This window comes from Myxocyprinus asiaticus, chromosome 28 (genome assembly GCF_019703515.2).
Source record: "Myxocyprinus asiaticus isolate MX2 ecotype Aquarium Trade chromosome 28, UBuf_Myxa_2, whole genome shotgun sequence".
Classification (NCBI taxonomy): domain Eukaryota; kingdom Metazoa; phylum Chordata; class Actinopteri; order Cypriniformes; family Catostomidae; genus Myxocyprinus; species Myxocyprinus asiaticus.
The window spans coordinates 5,945,290-5,964,141 of NC_059371.1; the positions used below are offsets into that span (position 1 = coordinate 5,945,290).

General features: G+C 39.8%; 2 protein-coding genes and 1 long non-coding RNA gene across 7 annotated transcripts in view; 1 reads left to right on the forward strand and 2 right to left on the reverse strand.

Moving 5' to 3' along the window:
* Positions 1-3,632, reverse strand: part of LOC127418880 (protein sel-1 homolog 3) — a 30,906-nt gene extending 27,274 nt beyond the window's left edge. For all 5 annotated transcript variants that reach the window (XM_051659756.1, XM_051659755.1, XM_051659759.1 and 2 more), the window contains exons 1-3: positions 3,445-3,632; positions 2,117-2,648; positions 1,202-1,328 (exon numbers count right to left, since the gene is read on the reverse strand). In XM_051659756.1, the coding sequence (XP_051515716.1) occupies positions 1,202-1,328; positions 2,117-2,648; positions 3,445-3,492 (707 nt within the window). In that variant the 5' untranslated portion in view covers positions 3,493-3,632. The remainder of the gene's footprint in view (positions 1-1,201; positions 1,329-2,116; positions 2,649-3,444) is intronic.
* A 2,272-nt stretch (positions 3,633-5,904) lies between these two features.
* psmb11b (proteasome 20S subunit beta 11b) lies at positions 5,905-7,488 on the forward strand. The gene has a single exon (XM_051659860.1). The coding sequence runs from the start codon at positions 6,114-6,116 to the stop codon at positions 7,245-7,247; it is 1,134 nt and encodes a 377-aa protein (XP_051515820.1). The 5' UTR covers positions 5,905-6,113; the 3' UTR covers positions 7,248-7,488.
* Positions 7,489-11,732: 4,244 nt separating this feature from the next.
* Positions 11,733-18,412, reverse strand: LOC127418967 (uncharacterized). The gene is made up of 3 exons (XR_007893575.1): positions 18,193-18,412; positions 12,719-12,824; positions 11,733-12,639 (listed from the first exon to the last, which is right to left on the reverse strand). It is a non-coding gene; the product is annotated as an uncharacterized LOC127418967 (long non-coding RNA).
* Positions 18,413-18,852: the final 440 nt, after the last annotated feature.

Sequence of the window (18,852 nt, forward strand, 5' to 3'; positions counted from 1 at the left end):
ATTTTTGACTAGTCCCTCCTTTTCTTTATAAAAAAGCACAAATCTGGGTAACGGTAAGGCACTTACAATGGAGGTGAATGGGGCCAATTTTTGGAGGGTTTAAAGGCAGGAATGTGAAGAAATTCATAGACATTTTTGTGAAGTGCATTGGAGAGTTTACAGATGGTTGCTATGGTGTTGCAAGGTGGTTGCTATAGTGTTGCTTACTGTCATAAGTCAAAAGAGCCCAGCCCTAAGTCTCTATGATATTCTGGTTAAGGTCATTGGAGAGCTTTCAGATGGTTGCAAAGGTGATGCTAAGGTGTTTTGAGTTGCTAGGGTTTGCTAGCCTGTTCTGGGTGGTTGCTAGGATGTTGTAAGGCAGTTGTCGTGGTTTTATGACTGGATGCTAGGGTGTTGCTTACTGTCTTAAGTTAAAAAAGCCCAGCCAAAAGTCTCTGTGATATTCTGGTGAGGGGTATTGGATAGTTTTCAGATGATTACTAGGGTGTTGCTAGGTAGGTGCTAGGGTATTTGGGGTGATTGCTAGGGTGTTGTATACTGCCTTGTGAAAAGAGCCTACCCTCAAGTCTCTATAAAATTCTGGTCTCTAGACATGAGACACTAAGGGCATTTTCAGACCTGTAGCTCATTTCATTTGTTCCAAAACAGTGGCTAAAATAGTTACAATGTTGCATTTTCTTCTTGGATCGGTTCGCTTTGACAAGGCAACATATCAAAATGGACCAAAACTGTGTTAATAAAGTCACATGTGAGCAAGCTTTCCCCTCATTGGTCAGAATGTTTGTGCGCTGTTCCAGGATTTAGCTCATACATTAATATACTGGTTAAAATGATATACCTGTGATAATTTGTCAACAGATACAACTTTTCAACTACTGTTTATGTCACGGTTATGCAGCACGTGGCCGCATGATACAAAATGCTCGTTCCAGTCCGAGATTTCACAGCAAATAAACATTATTGTAAAATTTAAATCATTTTATCCATTATTTGTTGTTTTTGCATTGAAAACTGCCAGCTCTCTCTTAGACACGAGCACACACACACACAAACACCGCTCCAGGGTTCGTTTGCAATCAGTCCGAGACAACCTCGTACAGGAGGTGTCAGACTGATTTTGGTGTGGATCCGAGGGCATTTGCCATGTTCATATATGCCTAATATATGTATAAAATGTCTCTTTATTTCAGAGTCCGACCTTGGCTGTTTGATGGCAAGGGTGCGTCTTCTCTCCAGATCTCTGTTCTTGAAGGAGGAGAATGTGTGTATGACACCGTATTTCTCACCAGTACTCGCAAATGGAAAAGTCAAGAGATCCACAGTATCTGGAACAGCACGAATGATTGAATACATAATGTTACAGAGTTAAGAAGCAGAATCCACCATTGCTACACCTGGTAAATCATGACACTCCAGAAACTGACAGCTTCAAACAAACTACTTAAAAAAATGTTTTTAACAAAATGTTGCCTTTTATCGGATTCAGATGAAACATCTAGTACATTTTGGTTTCTCTGAAGTCATCAGAGATTTTGTTCTCAAAATCAATCAAAGTATTTAAAGGAATAGTTAACTCAAAAATATACTGTTATATTCTGTTAACATTATAATGTTGGTATAATGGCATAATGTTGATTACAGTTCCCCTTTTACAGGTTACAGCGAGGCACATACAATGGAAGTGAATGTGGACAATTTTTGGAGGGTTTAAAGGGAGAAATGTGAAGCTTAAAAATTTTATAAAAGCACTTATATTAATATTAATTCTTCTGTAAAAACGTGTTTTTTTTTTTAGCTGTAAAGTTGCTTAAATCATTGCTTTTAGGATCGTTTTATGGTTTGTGACGTTACGTCGTCATGGCACAAAGTTGTAAAATTGGCTATAACTTTACACAGAAAATGTTAGTAAGCACTTTTTATCACACTAAAATCATATTAACACACATATTGTTTATGTCTTGTGGTTGTACTTTTAAAACAGTGAGTATTTTAACGTCTACAGATTGACCCGCATTCACTTCCATTGTAAGTGCCTCACAAGTCGAAATGATTGAACACAGAATATTCCTTTAAAATATGTCAACCAATTCTGATTAGTCAGTTAGGTGCTCACCTGACTCATGTAGACATTTTTTGACCGTATCTTTAGTCAGCTGCCACATCAACCAAGATCCCCATGACACCGATCTCGTCCATGGACGTGCTGGGCGTTCAGAGGGTGGTAGTGTCCTCAAATATTTTGAAGTTTTCACAAGAGATTGGTTAAATCCTCCAACTCGTTTACCACCAATTTCCTCTTCATCCAGGTGAAGTATCCAGGCCCTGAGCACCACATCATGTGCCTCCACCGGCCTCCTGAAGAAAAAGTCCCTCCGGTAAACAACAGCTGGAGGAAAAACCAGAAGAACCTTCCTGGATCTGGGTTTTCCAAAATGCTCGTGTTTAGTCCATGTCTTTCTGAATACAATCACCCCAGTTCTTGTTGGGGTGGAAAGAACTATTTCAACCCCTATTCTACAGGCCATAGAGCAGTTATATTGCACCTGTACACTACATCTCTCCATCACCATGTCTGGAGCATGTCCAAACTGCACAAAGTCTCCAAAAAGTGTCCTAACAGTGGCAAGAAACTCCGAACAATGGACCTGCAAAGAGACATATTGATTCACTCTTCAGATCTCCAATATGAAAGAGCATATCATTGAACACATTGCCCTTTTGTGACAATGTGCAATTGCAAGATGTGACTATGGAACCTGCCATTTAACAGCCTATTATACACTTATTTAAGTTATACAACAATAAGTTTTGGTTAAGACAGCATTTAACTAGTTGTTTTAAACCCACATACAAAACCACTGCTAAGAAATTACATTTGTGTAATTGAATTTTTGACTCAAAACTCTATACTGAGATAGCAAGTGGTGTGTCCCCTAAACCAGTGATTCTCAACCTGACGCTCGGGACCCACTAGGGGGCCTCAAGATCTCTTACAATTATTTAAAATTTGATAGATTATTATAATTTTAATATAATTATTATAATTCAACTTGCTGAAAATGCTAAACAATGTAATAACTCCCTTCAACAGCTTGCTTTTTATGAAGAATATACAGTCCTAGACATTTCTGGAATCGCAAGTTTTAAGGAAATATCTTATAATAGATCAATCTTATAATATAAATATCTAACAGCCTACATGGAGGACCTTCGAATATTTTCTCCAACAGTGGGGGGGCCTTGGAGTCAAAAAGGTTTAGAACCACTGCCCTAAACAGTGAATGATTACCACATTGATTTAAAAAAACACCTTTAGATAACAACTGCGGAACAATAATATACCCGGAAATGATTTATGATATTAATGCGAAAGCTGCTTGAAGATGTAATTGGATCTAAATCCACTGTGAAACAAGCATGAAAGTGAAAACGCACGCTTACCGGTGAGAGTATGAGCGCGCAGATGATTAAACTCCACACAGTTCTCATCTTTACATGTGATCAAATGAACAAAGCGATGCGATTCACGATTCATTCATTCATTCAAAACAAACACCATTACATTGAAACTTGGAATGACCTGTCTGGTGTTACAGCATATTTTTACTCGAGTACAGCGCTTCCGTGTGTGAGAATGACATATGTGTGTGTTTGTGTCAAAGTACAGTGCCACACATACGCACGCACGCACGCACGCACGCACGCACGCACGCACACACACACACACACACACACACACACACACACACACACACACACAGAGACGCCTCTGCTGACGATTTTCTTGATTCAGTCATAGTTTTCATTCAATTATTTTGCAATTAAATATATTATAATGTAGTTAATTTGTTTATAATGCTCTTCATTCAGTTATAATGTAGTTCATTGAGTTATAAAGCTCTTCATTCAGTTATAATGCAGTTGGTTGAATTATAAAGCTCTTCGTTCAGTTATAATGCAGTTGATTGTGTTATAATGCTCTTCGTTCAGTTATAATGCAGTTGATTGTGTTATAATGCTCTTCGTTCAGTTATAATGCAGTTGATTCAGTTATAAAGCTCTTCGTTCAGTTATAATGCAGTTGATTGTGTTATAATGCTCTTCGTTCAGTTATAATGCAGTTGATTCAGTTATAAAGCTCTTCGTTCAGTTATAATGCAGTTGATTGAGTTATAAAGCTCTTCGTTCAGTTATAATGCAGTTGATTGTGTTATAATGCTCTTCATTCAGTTATAATGCAGTTCATTGAGTTATAAAGCTCTTCATTCAGTTATAATGCAGTTGGTTGAATTATAAAGCTCTTCGTTCAGTTATAATGCAGTTGATTGTGTTATAATGCTCTTCGTTCAGTTATAATGCAGTTGATTGAGTTATAATGCTCTTCGTTCAGTTATAATGCAGTTGGTTGAATTATAAAGCTCTTCGTTCAGTTATAATGCAGTTGATTGTGTTATAATGCTCTTCGTTCAGTTATAATGCAGTTGATTGAGTTATAATGCTCTTCGTTCAGTTATAATGCAGTTGATTCAGTTATAAAGCTCTTCGTTCAGTTATAATGCAGTTGATTGTGTTATAATGCTCTTCGTTCAGTTATAATGCAGTTGATTCGGTTATAAAGCTCTTCATTCAGTTATAATGCAGTTAATTCAGTTATAAAGCTCTTCATTCAGTTATAATGCAGTTGATTGAATTATAATGCTCTTCATTCAGTTATAATGCTTGTCATTCAATTATAATGCAGTTGATTTGGTTATAATACAGGTCTCATTTGGTTATAATGCAGTTGTTTTTTATTATAAAGTTTATATGGTTATAATGCAGTTCATTGGGCTGTAATGCAGTTGATTCAGTTATAAAGCAGATCTTTGGTTATGATTATGATGGATTTGATGGATTTATTTGCTTATCCTATTGCAGTTGATTCAGTTATAATCCAGTTGATTAGGATATAACACTCTTGATTCAGGTATAATCTAGTTCATTTGGTTATAATGCAGTTCTCATTTGATTATAGTGCAGTTGATTTAATTATAAATGCAGTTCATTCGGTTATAAAGCTATGGATTTTGTTGTGATTCAGTAATAATGCATTTTGCATTTGGGTGTATTTATAATAAACAATGCAGTTAATTTGATGATATGTGTGAATTTATAATAACGAAGCTAATTTAATAATGCAGTTAATTGGATTATAATGCTGTTGATTCAATTAAAATGCAGTCAAATTAATTGCAGTGAATTATATAATAATGGAGGTGTTCTAGTTTGTTGTGTCGCTATCTAACAAATGGTACTATAGCACTTACAGTAATATATATATATAGAAATGTGCCATGGTAATAGCCTGCTATTTTTGACCATTGTACCAATGCAGTACCATGGTATTCTTTGAAATACCTTGGAGTACCATGTTAATACCATGGTACATGAATATAGCAATCATTCAGCACCAGGGAGTGTAGATGGTGTAACCACAACACTTAAAAACACAACAGCACTGCATTTTTGTGTTGTTGAAAATGCAATTTCACGGCTTGCATCATCAGGCTTGGGTTAAAAGGCTTACTTTGGCATTTTCATGCGTCTTTGGTTGAGTGAATCACAGACTAGAATGATACAATATATAAGGGGCTCCTGTCTTCAGAAAACACTCACACAACTTTACTGAGCAAATTATACTAAAGGCACATGTGTAGGATTGAAATTTGGAAACGGACAACAAGTGGACTGAGAACTGGACATTGTATCCTTCACCTTTGCTTCTTGTGCCTTTCAACAGAAAAAAAGAGTACATGGATATGAAAAGAGCACACACAGAAAAGAAGAGACACTTTGCTCCGAATCTTTGAATGACTACTTTTGTTTGCATCTATTCGGACATAAACATCAACTTCATGCTGTTTAATCAGCAAACATGGATTGAAAATGACGTATGCGGATATTACAATATAAATCAGCAGGAACAACATAAAAAAATAACAAAAAGACCTTTACAGTAACATGCCTGAAAGTCTTCAGAGGTCATATAAAAAACGTTTTTGCAGCTCATGTCATATAATGTAATAATTGACAGAGTTATAATTTATTGCATATCTACACAATAATAATTTATGGCTTTACAAGATGTATGCGGCTTGCACAACCCCCCTATGTTCCCTCAATGGAGTGCTCCACTCTCACAATCCTTCATGCCGGAACATTCCACTCATCTGCTGGGAGGGGGAGATACTTTTTGTACATGGTTGCTTGGGAGGGGCAGTTTAAGCCCTTTGGAGTTTCACATACCAGTAGCGGCATACCTTACAGAAAGTCCGATAAAATTTGGTCAAACCAGCCTCACTTCTTCATCAATAAACCTGTTTACTGTTGAAGATCTAAACCCCTCATTACCAGTGATCTCTCTTCCTACACCCACACCCTACTCCATCTCTCCATCCGTCCCTTTGCCATTTACTCTCTCTCATGGTACCACAACTCTGGGCTTTGTGTTCCAGGGAGGCGTGATAGCCGCAGCCGATACACGTTCCAGCTGCTCGGGTCTGGTGGCGTGTCCTGCATCTCCAAAGGTCTTACCAATTCACTCTCACCTGGTGGGCACCACCTCCGGGACCTCGGCCGACTGTGCCCTCTGGAAGCGCATCCTGGCACGAGAGCTCAGGCTCTACCAGCTTCGACATCACCGTAGGCTGTCAACAGGAGGTGCTGCCAAACTTCTGTCCCACATGCTGCACCCATTTAAAGGCACAGAGCTGTGCGTTGCAGCCACTCTGTGTGGATGGGATGGGGATGAGGAAACCGCAGTTGGTGCGTCTCAACCATTCACAACTTGTGAAACTAAAAATCAGCCAGTGGCCAAATCTGAGATGTCTTCACATCAAGGTGTAGTCGCTCCTTGTTCCAGAGTGTCTGGTCCGCGGGTTATTTATGTGTGCAGTGATGGGCTACGCCTGCAGGGAGAGCTGTTCTCTGTGGGATCGGGGTCTCCTTACGCATACTCAATCCTGGACAGCAGCGTTTATTGGGGAATGAGCATAGAGGAGGCTGCTTCAGTTGCCAGGGAGGCCGTGTACCGTGCCACACACAGAGATGCATACTCAGGAAATAATGTGGATCTCTACCATGTTACTGCCAAAGGATGGAGGCGCAGAGAGAGGGAGGATTTGAAAGAGGAGTATTACAGAGAAAAGGAGAGGGAGAGAAAGAGGGTAGCAGAAAGAAAGAGGGAAAAGGAGAGCAATGGTTAAAATTAAGTTTGTAATTTCTGTGTCACTAGCACCACCAAAGGAATCACAAAAACATAGATTGTTTTCAGACAGGTTTCCCAAACACCAGACAGTCCCACCCCAAACTTTCGAGCCGGTCAGTATTCTCAAATAAACTAATAAAAGTTTTAATTGTGACACAGGAAATTCAATCAAATGACTTATGTATAGTTGTCTTTGCATATTAAGCTGAGTTAGGAGGATCATGTCATTCAAAACCTACATGATATTTGCTTGCAGAACAAAAGGAGGTGTTTAGCAGAATCTTCGAACAAGTAATTTGGATCACTTTTATTGTACTTTTTGGATTTTTGAAAGGTATTTCTGGAGCTTAACAGCACTGATCTCCATTCTCTTTTCTTTCAGTTTGGTCACTCTGCTAAACATCATTCCAATTTTGATATTTCATGATTTTCCATGATGGCGGTAACCATTAAGTAAATGAAAACAAAATTGCATTTTTGGGTGATCTATTCCTTTAATTGTTGTTTTTACAACAGTTACTGTAAATTTAGGTAAATGTAGCCCCTCTTAATGTCTTATGAGCAAGGTTGGGAACTCAGAACTTTGTTCTTCACTAAGAGCCAAAAAGAAGTTCGAAACAGCAGAGCAACGGCATACTGTTTGTGAACATTCAGACACCAGCACAAGATAATGTGTAATTTGTAATGTTTACCTTGTGCATTTATGGTGCTAATGCGCTAGCATGATAAACACGGCCATAATATGCGCCGATTACACTTTTTTTTAAATTTATGATGGCTCTGATACTACTGCCAAGATGGAAGTATAAAAGAGTGTTAATGGGTCGAATACAGACAAAAGAATGATGAGTTGAGAGGCATTTCTTACTTTGGGCAGATGTGTGAATGGTTTTCGGATGCAGACAGGACATGAGTTAAAATATATCTATGCGAACGATCATACAGATGTAGATAAGTTTCCACTTGCTCAATAATAACTGCCTGCTGGTTTTCATGTTGACTGAATGGGAATTAGCTGTTGGATTCAAAGTAGGTGGAGCTCCAGGTCACACCTACCAATGACGTGGACCAATGGCAGTAAGAAGATGTTTGGCAGCCGTTACTACGTTTTCCTGAAGGTTCGTACTGGCGAGCTGTTACGAACCATTTATAAGCCGGTTCCTTTTAAGTGAATATGACTTTTGTCATTTCGAGTTCAAAGTTAACCAAGAACTGTTACCGTGTTGTGTAGTTATAACACATTATACTCATTATACTTAAGCTAAACGTTCCTCACACTTTCATCAGGCAGTACAGTTACTGACTGGTTGTTTGAATGAAAATGTGAAGTTAGGATAGGCCTACAGAGTTTTGTTATAATAATAATAATAATAATAATAATAATAATATATATATATATATACACTATATTGCCAAAAGTATTCGCTCACCCATCCAAATAATTGAATTCAGGTGTTCCAATCACTTCCATGGCCACAGGTGTATAAAATGAAGCACCTAGGCATGCAGACTGCTTCTACAAACATTTGTGAAAGAATGGGCCGCTCTCAGGAGCTCAGTGAATTCCAGCGTGGTACTGTGATAGGATGCCACCTGTGCAACAAGTCCAGTCATGAAATTTCCTCGCTACTAAATATTCCACAGTCAACTGTCAGTGGTATTATAACAAAGTGGAAGCGATTGGGAATGACAGCAACTCAGCCACGAAGTGGTAGGCCACGTAAAATGACAGAGCGGGGTCAGCGGATGCTGAGGCGCATAGTGCCAACTTTCTGCAGAGTCAATCACTACAGACCTCCAAAGTTCATGTGGCCTTCAGATTAGCTCAAGAACAGTGCGTAGAGAGCTTCATGGAATGGGTTTCCATGGCCGAGCAGCTGCATCCAAGCCATACATCACCAAGTGCAATGCAAAGCGTCGGATGCAGTGGTGTAAAGCACGCTGCCACTGGACTCTAGAGCAGTGGAGACGCATTCTCTGGAGTGACGAATCACGCTTCTCCATCTGGCAATCTGATGGATGAGTCTGGGTTTGGCGGTTGCCAGGAGAACGGTACTTGTCTGACTGCATTGTGCCAACTGTGAAGTTTGGTGGAGGGGGGATTATGGTGTGGGGTTGTTTTTCAGGAGCTGGGCTTGGCCCCTTAGTTCCAGTGAAAGGAACTCTGAATGCTTCAGCATACCAAGAGATTTTGGACAATTCCATGCTCCCAACTTTGTGGGAACAGTTTGGGGATGGCCCCTTCCTGTTCCAACATGACTGTGCACCAGTGCACAAAGCAAGGTCCATAAAGACATGGATGAGCAAGTTTGGTGTGGAAGAACTTGACTGGCCTGCACAGAGTCCTGACCTCAACCCGATAGAGCACCTTTGGGATGAATTAGAGCGAAGACTGCGAGCCAGGCATTCTCGTCCAACATCAGTATCTAACCTCACAAATGCGCTTCTGGAAGAATGGTCAAAAATTCCCATAAACACACTCCTAAACCTTGTGGAAAGCCTTCCCAGAAGAGTTGAAGCTGTTATAGCTGCAAAGGGTGGGCCGACGTCATATTAATCCCTATGGATTAAGAATGGGATGTCACTTAAGTTCATACGCGTCTAAAGGCAGATGAGCGAATACTTTTGGCAATATAGTGTATATATATATATATATATATATATATATATATATATATATATATATATATGAATTCATGAAATATGTTAGCAAATTTTTTGTTTGGTTAGATTTTTTTTTTTTTTTTTTATGTGTATAGTTACAGTAGGACCAAATATTAGATTGCATTTATGCCTCTAAATAAAGTCTGTGTGAACATGCCTTTTGCAAGAATTGTATTAAATTATCTCTGATTTATTATTTATGCTCTGTTGAAATCTGAAATTATCTCACCATTTGGCAACAGACTGTTGAGGGCAGTAAATTCAATAAGAATTGTATTTCTTATTTTCAAATATTTCCTCCTGAAAAATAATAGAACTGTTAAGGAATCGGAATAGTTAAATTCCTTTCGATTCCCATCCCTACTTTATGAGTTAATGATGTCTAATGATTCACAAAACTGATAAGTTTAAGTGCTAATCTTTAAACTAGATTTCTGTTTGTCACATCTTTTCACAGGGATCCATGCTGTAATAAACAGAACAGCAGACCTGAAATGTGTCACTTTGATTTCTGCACAGCTGAAATAGTCTTGAAATATCTCATGTCACATTGTCCAGCGAAGGCTTTAAAAGTTGGCAAATGCTAATTGCTAGTTACACCCCAGTGCAAATAGTGGCAGATATTATATGCACCCATATTTAAATACTAATATACAGTTTATGGGCATCACTGCAGTGTCTTTATTGTATTTATTTAGAGTCCCACAGACACACTACATTACCCCTACCCCTAAACCTAACCTTAACCTTACCTTAGAAAAAAATTACCTTGGTTTTACTACAGTAACCATGGTGAAACCATGGTATTTTGTGTAAAATTATAGAAACCACAAAATTAACAATGATTACTGTATTGCCACCATATTACTGTAATAACACCATAGTTAACTGCATTAAAACTATGGTTTCAAAGTTATGACATCTCTTATACATATAGATCAGGTGGGGTTTATTCAGGGCCGTAGCTCTTCTGATAACATTAGGCGTCTCATCAATATTATGTGGTCAGTGGCGAATGATCAGACTCCGGTTGCTGCCATCTCACTTCACACCGAAAAGGCGTTTGATATGGTAGAATGGGGTTATATTTTTAAGATTTTGGAAATGTATGGGTTCGGGAATACTTTTATTGGATGGATTAAGTTACTTTATAGACACGGTAGTGGCGGTACAAACAAATTGATTAATTTCAGATTATTTTACTCTGGATAGGGGCACCTGGCAGGGTTGCCCTCTTTCCCCAGTATTGTTCTGTCTTGCCCTGGAACCATTAGCAGCCGCGATAAGAAAGGAAGGTGATTTTCCAGGGGTGATGGCGGGAGGTGTGGCGCATAAGCTTCTGCTTTTTTCAGATGATATTTTATTATTCGTCTCTGACCCTACTAGATCTATGCCTTGCCTCCACAGAATTATGAATTTCTAAATTCTCAGGATACAGAGTTAATTGGTCTAAATCCGAAGCTTTTGTTGGTAATAGTGGGGGTTAAATATTGATTCTGTGTATATATGTTTTGCTTTTCTTTGTTTAATGTATGAATAAAAATAATAAAAAATGTAATCACAAAAAACTATGGTTTCTGCCAAAAAACACAGTTTCTACAATATTACTATAGTAATACAGTGATGCAATCTACACACAAGAGACGCCGTGCCACGGGAGTAAGAAGAAGGGAGTGAGATAGACAGACCCCGCCGCCAGATCAAATCCTTCTCTAAACACCCCGACATTCACATTGACCAAATCACTGCAATGAAATCAGCCTTTATATTAATTTGTATTTATTATTCTAAGTAGTATTAAAGGAAATATTAAGAGTGGAAACAGAAAATCGGATGGTAAAAAAAAAAAACTTGGGATGACACGCTAGGACGACACTACACATTCACACTGTCTTTACACAATAAATCTCCACATTTGACAAGCCCCAACCAGTCGGTGGTAAAATGCACGAAGAATGCGAATCAACAAAAACAAAAGATGAAGAATGTGTAGGTGAAAGTTGAGATTTATAGTAAAAAAAGATTTAAATATTGATCTTTTTCTCACTCACACCTATCATATCACTTCTGAAGACATGGATTTAACCATTAGAGTCTTATGGATTGCTTTTATGCTGCATTTATGTGCTTTTTGGATATTCAAAGTTCTGGCACCATTAACTTGCATTGTGATGACCTACAGAGCTGAAATATTCCTCTAAAAATCTTTGTGTTCTGCAGAAGAAAGAAAGTCATACACATCTGGGATGGCATGAGGGTAAGTAAATGATGAGAGAATTTCCATTTTGGGGTGAACTAATCCTTTAAATTACTGTTAACTTTAGGCAAGATTTTAGACAGGCTTACATTACCTGAATAACTATTTGGCTATCGGTTACCATTATGCAGCAATAAACAAATTGGGATTAATTGCCTTGGCTTGAGGTGTGGTATTTTGTGTCCAGCTCTGTTGACGTAGAAAGAGTGTCTGAGGGAATAAACTCTGAAGAGCTTCACCTCACCTGTTGCCACTTGGCGGCACACTAGAGTTAACACTTCAGGAAGCAATACACAAAGACATAATCACAAGAACTACAGTGAAAACAGAAACAGTCAGAGAAAGCTGGAAGGTCAGGTCAGTCCATATATGCATTTCAGAATTATTGCACAAAGTTCAGTTCACAGTTGTGGTAACATGGAATTCATTCATCTTTTGTGGGCTCAGGGCACCATCATCTGAAACATACCTGCTGGTACAATATGAACAGGTAAATAAATATAGATAGTGGCATAAAAATTCAGTAGATCAAAAGAAGAAAAAAATACCGGGGATGTGTCATGTCGTAAATCCAGTTGGCAATTAGTGTCATCTTTGCCAGAGTGAACCGAAACTTAGATTTTCTAGAAACAGCGTATGGGTTCTAGAAGCATCCTACAGAGAAATGCATCTGTTCAGGTAAACAATTGGCACATGTTGAGTTTTATGAGTAATTCAGTCTGCTTAATACTGTATCTATAATCTATTTCAAAGTGCTAAAATTTGTTATATGTCATAACACTGTACCAAGCATATATGAATCATAATGTTCAACTAATTCACTTCCAGTTTCACTTTGATCTTGACAGCCTAATTTACTTGCACTTTCATATGAATATCTCAGCAGATGCCAAATGAATCGCAACATTAAAAAGATCTTGATGACATGCTACATTCCTATTTGCCACAAAAAGGAGATCATAACATTTAACAATGCATGCATAAAGATAATCATAAAATGGTAAAATGGTTGAGCTTAATTCATCTGTGGTACATTTGAATGCAAAACATTTTATTTTTGTAATTTTTATTTCTATATGAATGTGATCTTCCTTGCTCGAAAGAAAAAACCCAGCCCAGAGCAGCTAAATTGGTTCAGATGATGATCAACTTTGGGCACTTACATGCTGGTTTTAGCTGGTCAGCATGGTTACAAAATTACCCAGTTTAACCAGCTCGTGCCAGTGACAGACCAACATTGCCCATCTAATACCAATTCAGACTAACCTGAAATTTAAGCTGGTCTAAACGTCTAAATAAGGGTATGAAGAGACATAAAACCATATGAGATCAGCAAATTATTGCATTTTAAACATTTTCATTCAACATAATCAATATATATATATATATATTTTAAATAAATAGGCTTTATCATGAATGCATAATATTGAGTTTTTGAACTATGCTTCCATTAACATATTTTAGTTTTTTAACTTAGCACTTAACTAATAACCATAATACTGTAATAATGACAATGCGATTATAAACATCATGTTTGCACATTACAAGCATTAAAATTGTATAAATATAAATATTTTTCTTCATCTTTAAAGCGAGGTAATAGGAACGTCTCGGTTATGTACATAACCTCGGTTCCCTGAGATGAAGGGAACGAGATGCGTTCTGCTAACACATATGGGGAGTGTCTTTCCACACAACCTAGTTGAAACCTCTCTACAATAATGGCAATATTCTAATATTGGCTATGGTGTTTGAGCCCCCCCTTTCAGGCGCGAAGCTGTCCGCTATAAAAGCAGGCACGCAAACACCATTTCTCAGAATTTTCTGACTGAGGGACAAGGAGCGAATCGCTCGCACCTCAGAAGAACTCTGAGTCTTGAAATTCAGCCAGCATTTGCAATGTCTTGGTGACCGACATGAGTATGACCCTCATGTTGGGCCGGGAGGGGAGCACTCAGAATGAATATATTAACTATAGTCATACAGTATGAATTAACCACTTCACGAACCCAGTCGGGAAGGAAGTTTATTTATAATGAAAGGGCATGTGACTTTATGGTAAATTACAAAAACCTGAATGCAGGCGGTTGTGTAAAATGATGGGGAACCCATATTTAAAGGGAGGGGCACAAGTATACGTTTAGCAAACGAAATAGCAAGCGCTGTAAAAAGAGAGGACTTGTGAAAAGAGACGTTACATCTAGGTTGTAAAACATTACGAATGTGTTTTGAGAAGATCATCCTGCTGCAAAACATACTGTATGTCTTTCATACGACCGCTGCCTCTCTCCAGGATGAGCTAAATACTTTTTATGCTCGTTTCGAGGGAAATAACACCGCCCTCGTGGAGAGAGCTCTCGCGGCCGAAGCTACAGAGGTTAGTTCACTCTCCGTCTCTGTAGCAGATGTAACCTGATCCTTCCGACGGATGAATATCCGCAAAGCCGCGGGTCCAGATGACATTCCCGGCCGCGTCATCAGAGCGTGCGCGAACCAACTGGCTGGTGTTTTTAGACATTTTCAACCATCCCCTCTCTTTGTCTGTAGTCCCCACATGCTTTAAAACTTCCACCATTGTGCCTGTACCAAAGCAATCCAAAATCACTTGCTTAAATGACTGGTGTCCTGTTGCTCTGACCCCCATCATCAGCAAATGCTTTGAGAGACTAATCAGAGATTACATCTGCCCTGTGCTGCCTCATCACTAGACCCATTGCAGTTTGCTTACAGCAACAACCGCTCCACTGATGATGCCATTGCATCTACAATACACACTGCTCTCTCCCACCTGGAAAAAAGAACACTTATGTGAGAATGCTGTTTGTAGACTACAGCTCAGCATTCAACACCATAGTGCCCTCCAAGCTTGATGAGAAACTCCGGGCTCTGGGCTTAAACAGCTCGCTTTGCAGCTGGATCCTGGACTTCCTGTCAAACAGACGCCAGGTGGTTAGAATGGGCAGCAACATCTCCTCATCACTGACCCTCAACACTGGAGCCCCGCAGGGCTGTGTTCTCAGCCCACTCCTGTATTCCCTGTACACACATGACTGTGTGGCAACACACAGCTCCAGTGCCATCATTAAGTTTGCTGATGATACGACGGTGGTAGGTCTGATCACTGACAATGATGAAACAGCCTACAGAGAGGAGGTGCACACTCTGACACACTGGTGTCAGGAGCACAACCTCTCCCTCAACGTCAGTAAGACAAAGGAGCTTGTGGTTGACTTCAGGAGACAGAGAACACAGTACCATCACCATCAATGGAGCACCAGTGGAGAAAGTCAGCAGCTTCAAGTTCCTGGGTGTCCACATCACTGAGGAACTCACATGGTCCATTCACACTGAAGCCGTTGTGAAGAAGGCTCATCAGTGCCTCTTCTTCCTGAGACGGCTGAGGAAGTTTGGAATGAACCACCACATCCTCACACGGTTCTACACCAGCACTGTAGAGAGCATCCTGACTGGCTGCATCACTGTCTGGTATGACAATAACACCGCCCACAACCGCAAAGGCCTGCAAAGGGTGGTGCGAACTGCCAGACACATCATCAGAGGTGAGCTTCCCTCCCTCCAGGACATATATACCAGGCGGTGTGTGAAAAAAGCTCGGAGGATCATCAGAGACTCCAGCCACCCGAGCCATGGGCTGTTCTCACTGCTACCATCAGGCAGGCGGTATCGCAGCATCAGGACCTGCACCAGCCGACTACATGACAGCTTCTTCCCCCAAGCAATCAGACTTTTGAACTCTTGATCTCCCACGATCAATACATCAGCACTGCACTTTATTACTCTTATATCTCACACTGGACTGTCATAAATTATATTATTATTATATTATATTCTCTCTTAACAACACTGGCAACTTACTATCAACCGACAGCCTGAATGTCAATACAGTACAATACAACCTTCTGTACATTTTATATATACTATATATACTTTTTTTTATTGTATAATGTGTATTCTATATTGTGTGTATTGTATAATGTACATTGTATGTTATTATTTGTATATTGTGTTATGTGTAATTATGTGTATATTAGATTTTAAATTATGTTGTGTTAATCTGATGTTTATTGTAGATTGGTATATGTCTCATCACTGTCACGACTACTATGTTGCTCGGAACTGCACCCAAGAATTTCACACACTATTGCACTTGTGTATATGGTTGTGTGACAATAAAAGTGATTTGATTTGATTTGATGTCTTGAAAAGACACACCGTTCGTCCATGCCCATGGGGAGGCCATGCCTCTAGTTGAGTGTGCTTTAACTCCAATTGGGCAAATCTTACCCTGCGACTCGTAAGCCAGGGCAATCGCATCAAAGATCCAGTGAGAAAGTCTTTTTCTTGCAGAAGGACATTCCTTTCGTGTGTTCTGGTGTGCTTAGCGTGCTCCGTTCAAAGGCCACACGTGTAGGCTTCGCAGCTCTGGCTGGGGTTGCCAAACTGTGCCTTGTGTTTGAGAGAAAATATCTTTTTTCAGCTGTATTTCCCATTGAGACCCGTCCAGTATTTATACCATCTCCAGAAACCAGGATCGATTGGGCCATTTCAGTGCAATTAACAGAACTGTTTCCATGTCCGCTCGGACTTGGCTGATGACAGAATGAAGGAGGCGCACTGGGGGAAGTGCATACTTGCGTTCCGCCGGCCATATGTGGGCCATTGCGACAAGATTGGTCTGTACGCGCTCAATCATGAGGTACGCACACATGAACTCCTAAAAAGGAGATTTACTGGCTGGGGAAAAGTGTGCTTCTTGCCCAGTTGACATTAGACCAGATTTTCCATATGGCAAAGCAGCAGCGCTCAGCAATTCTATTCACAGAGCCTCCGAAAAGGCTGGCGGGGCGTGTGCCGACATGAGGATCACCTCAATTTCATCCTGCTCGACCTTGCGGCCCAGCTGTGCCTCCTCGGGGGGAGAGACAGTTACGGGCAGCTGCCTGGCATGTGTTTGTGTTTGTCTTTTTGTTTAAGTTTATTATTAAATTATTATTTATATTGTCAAACCGGTTCTTGCCTCCTCCTTTCCACTGAACATTGTTACAGTCCCTCAGAATGAGGGACTTCGCGAGCGAAGCGTCTTGAGACTCGTGCCCTCACAGTGTGGGCAATCTGTCTCCATGAGAGCTGACTCTGCGTGGGTGCGGCCCAGACAGCAAATGCAGCTCTCATGCTGATCTGATGGCGGGATGTGCCTCTCGCACAAGGAACACTTACGGAATGACATCTTTAAAAAGACGTGAACATGTAAGTGATATATATATATATATATATACACGGATCAGCCACAACATTAAAACCACCTGCCTAATATTGCGTAGGTCCCCCTCGTGCCGCAAAAACAGCGCAAACCCGCATCTCAGCAATCTCACTAACAATCATGCCACGCTCCAAATCACTGAGATCACATTTTTCCCCATTCTGATGGTTGATGTGAACATTAACTGAAGCTCCTGACCCATAGCTGCATGATTTTATGCACTGCACTGCTGCCACATGATTGGCTGATTAGATAATCGCATGGATGATTGTTGGTGCCAGATGGGCTGGTTTGAGTATTTCTGTAACTGCTGATCTCCTGGGATTTCACGCACAACAGTCTCTAGAATTTACTCAGAATGGTGCCAAAAACAAAAAACATCCAGTTAGGGGCAGTTCTGTGGACAGAAACACCTTGATGATAAGAGAGGTCAATGGAGAATGGCCAGACTGGTTCGAACTGACAAAGTCTACGGTAACTCAGATAACCGCTCTGTACAATTGTGGTGTGAAGAATATCATCTCAGAATGCTACTCTGAGATTTGGATTGGCACTGTTTTGGTGGCACGAGGGTGACCTACACAATATTAGGCAGGTGGTTTTAATGTTGTTGCTGATTGATATATATATATATATATATATATATATATATATATATATATATATATATATATATATATATATATATATATATATATATACACACTCAATATAACAATATACAATTGATTATAAGGATACACAACTCCTGCCGAAGTGCTGCGGGGAATCAGGATGCTGAAGTGGCCCGTTCACCAGCGCAACATCAAGCAGCGAGGCGGAGTGATGTTCGCCAGAACACTGCAGGGGAGTGGAGTGTCTTCTCGTTGCCATGAAGATCCCTCCCACTGACTCGTGTGTCAATGGCGAAGCAGTAGAGGGCTTCTAGACGAGAGATGAATTGCTGTCTTGAAGGAAGAAAATTCGGAGTAATGGTGTTTGCGGGCCTGCTTTTATTGCGGACAGTTTCCGGCCTAAATGAGCGGGGCTCAAACACCATAGCCAATATTAGAATATTGCAGTGTTGCCAACTTAGTGACTTTGTCGCTTGATTTAGCAACTTTTCAGACCCTTTTAGCAACATTTTTCTAAAAAGCACAGAGAAGCAGCACATTCAGTTGACCGCAGCTGACATAGAGGTGAATGAGCTGCGCATGTGCAAACAGAGTTGCCAAGGACCAATCACACTAATCTATATAGTTTGCTCCTACTTTGTTTTAAATTAAACAATTTCATTTGACCATTATTTTTCTTGCTTATCATTCACTGTTACCCAGACAAAGGCTGTGTGAGAGAAAAAAGAAGACATTCTGTCGCTTCTAACCTTCTCTCTGAGTGATCATTTTACATGTAAATATAGCC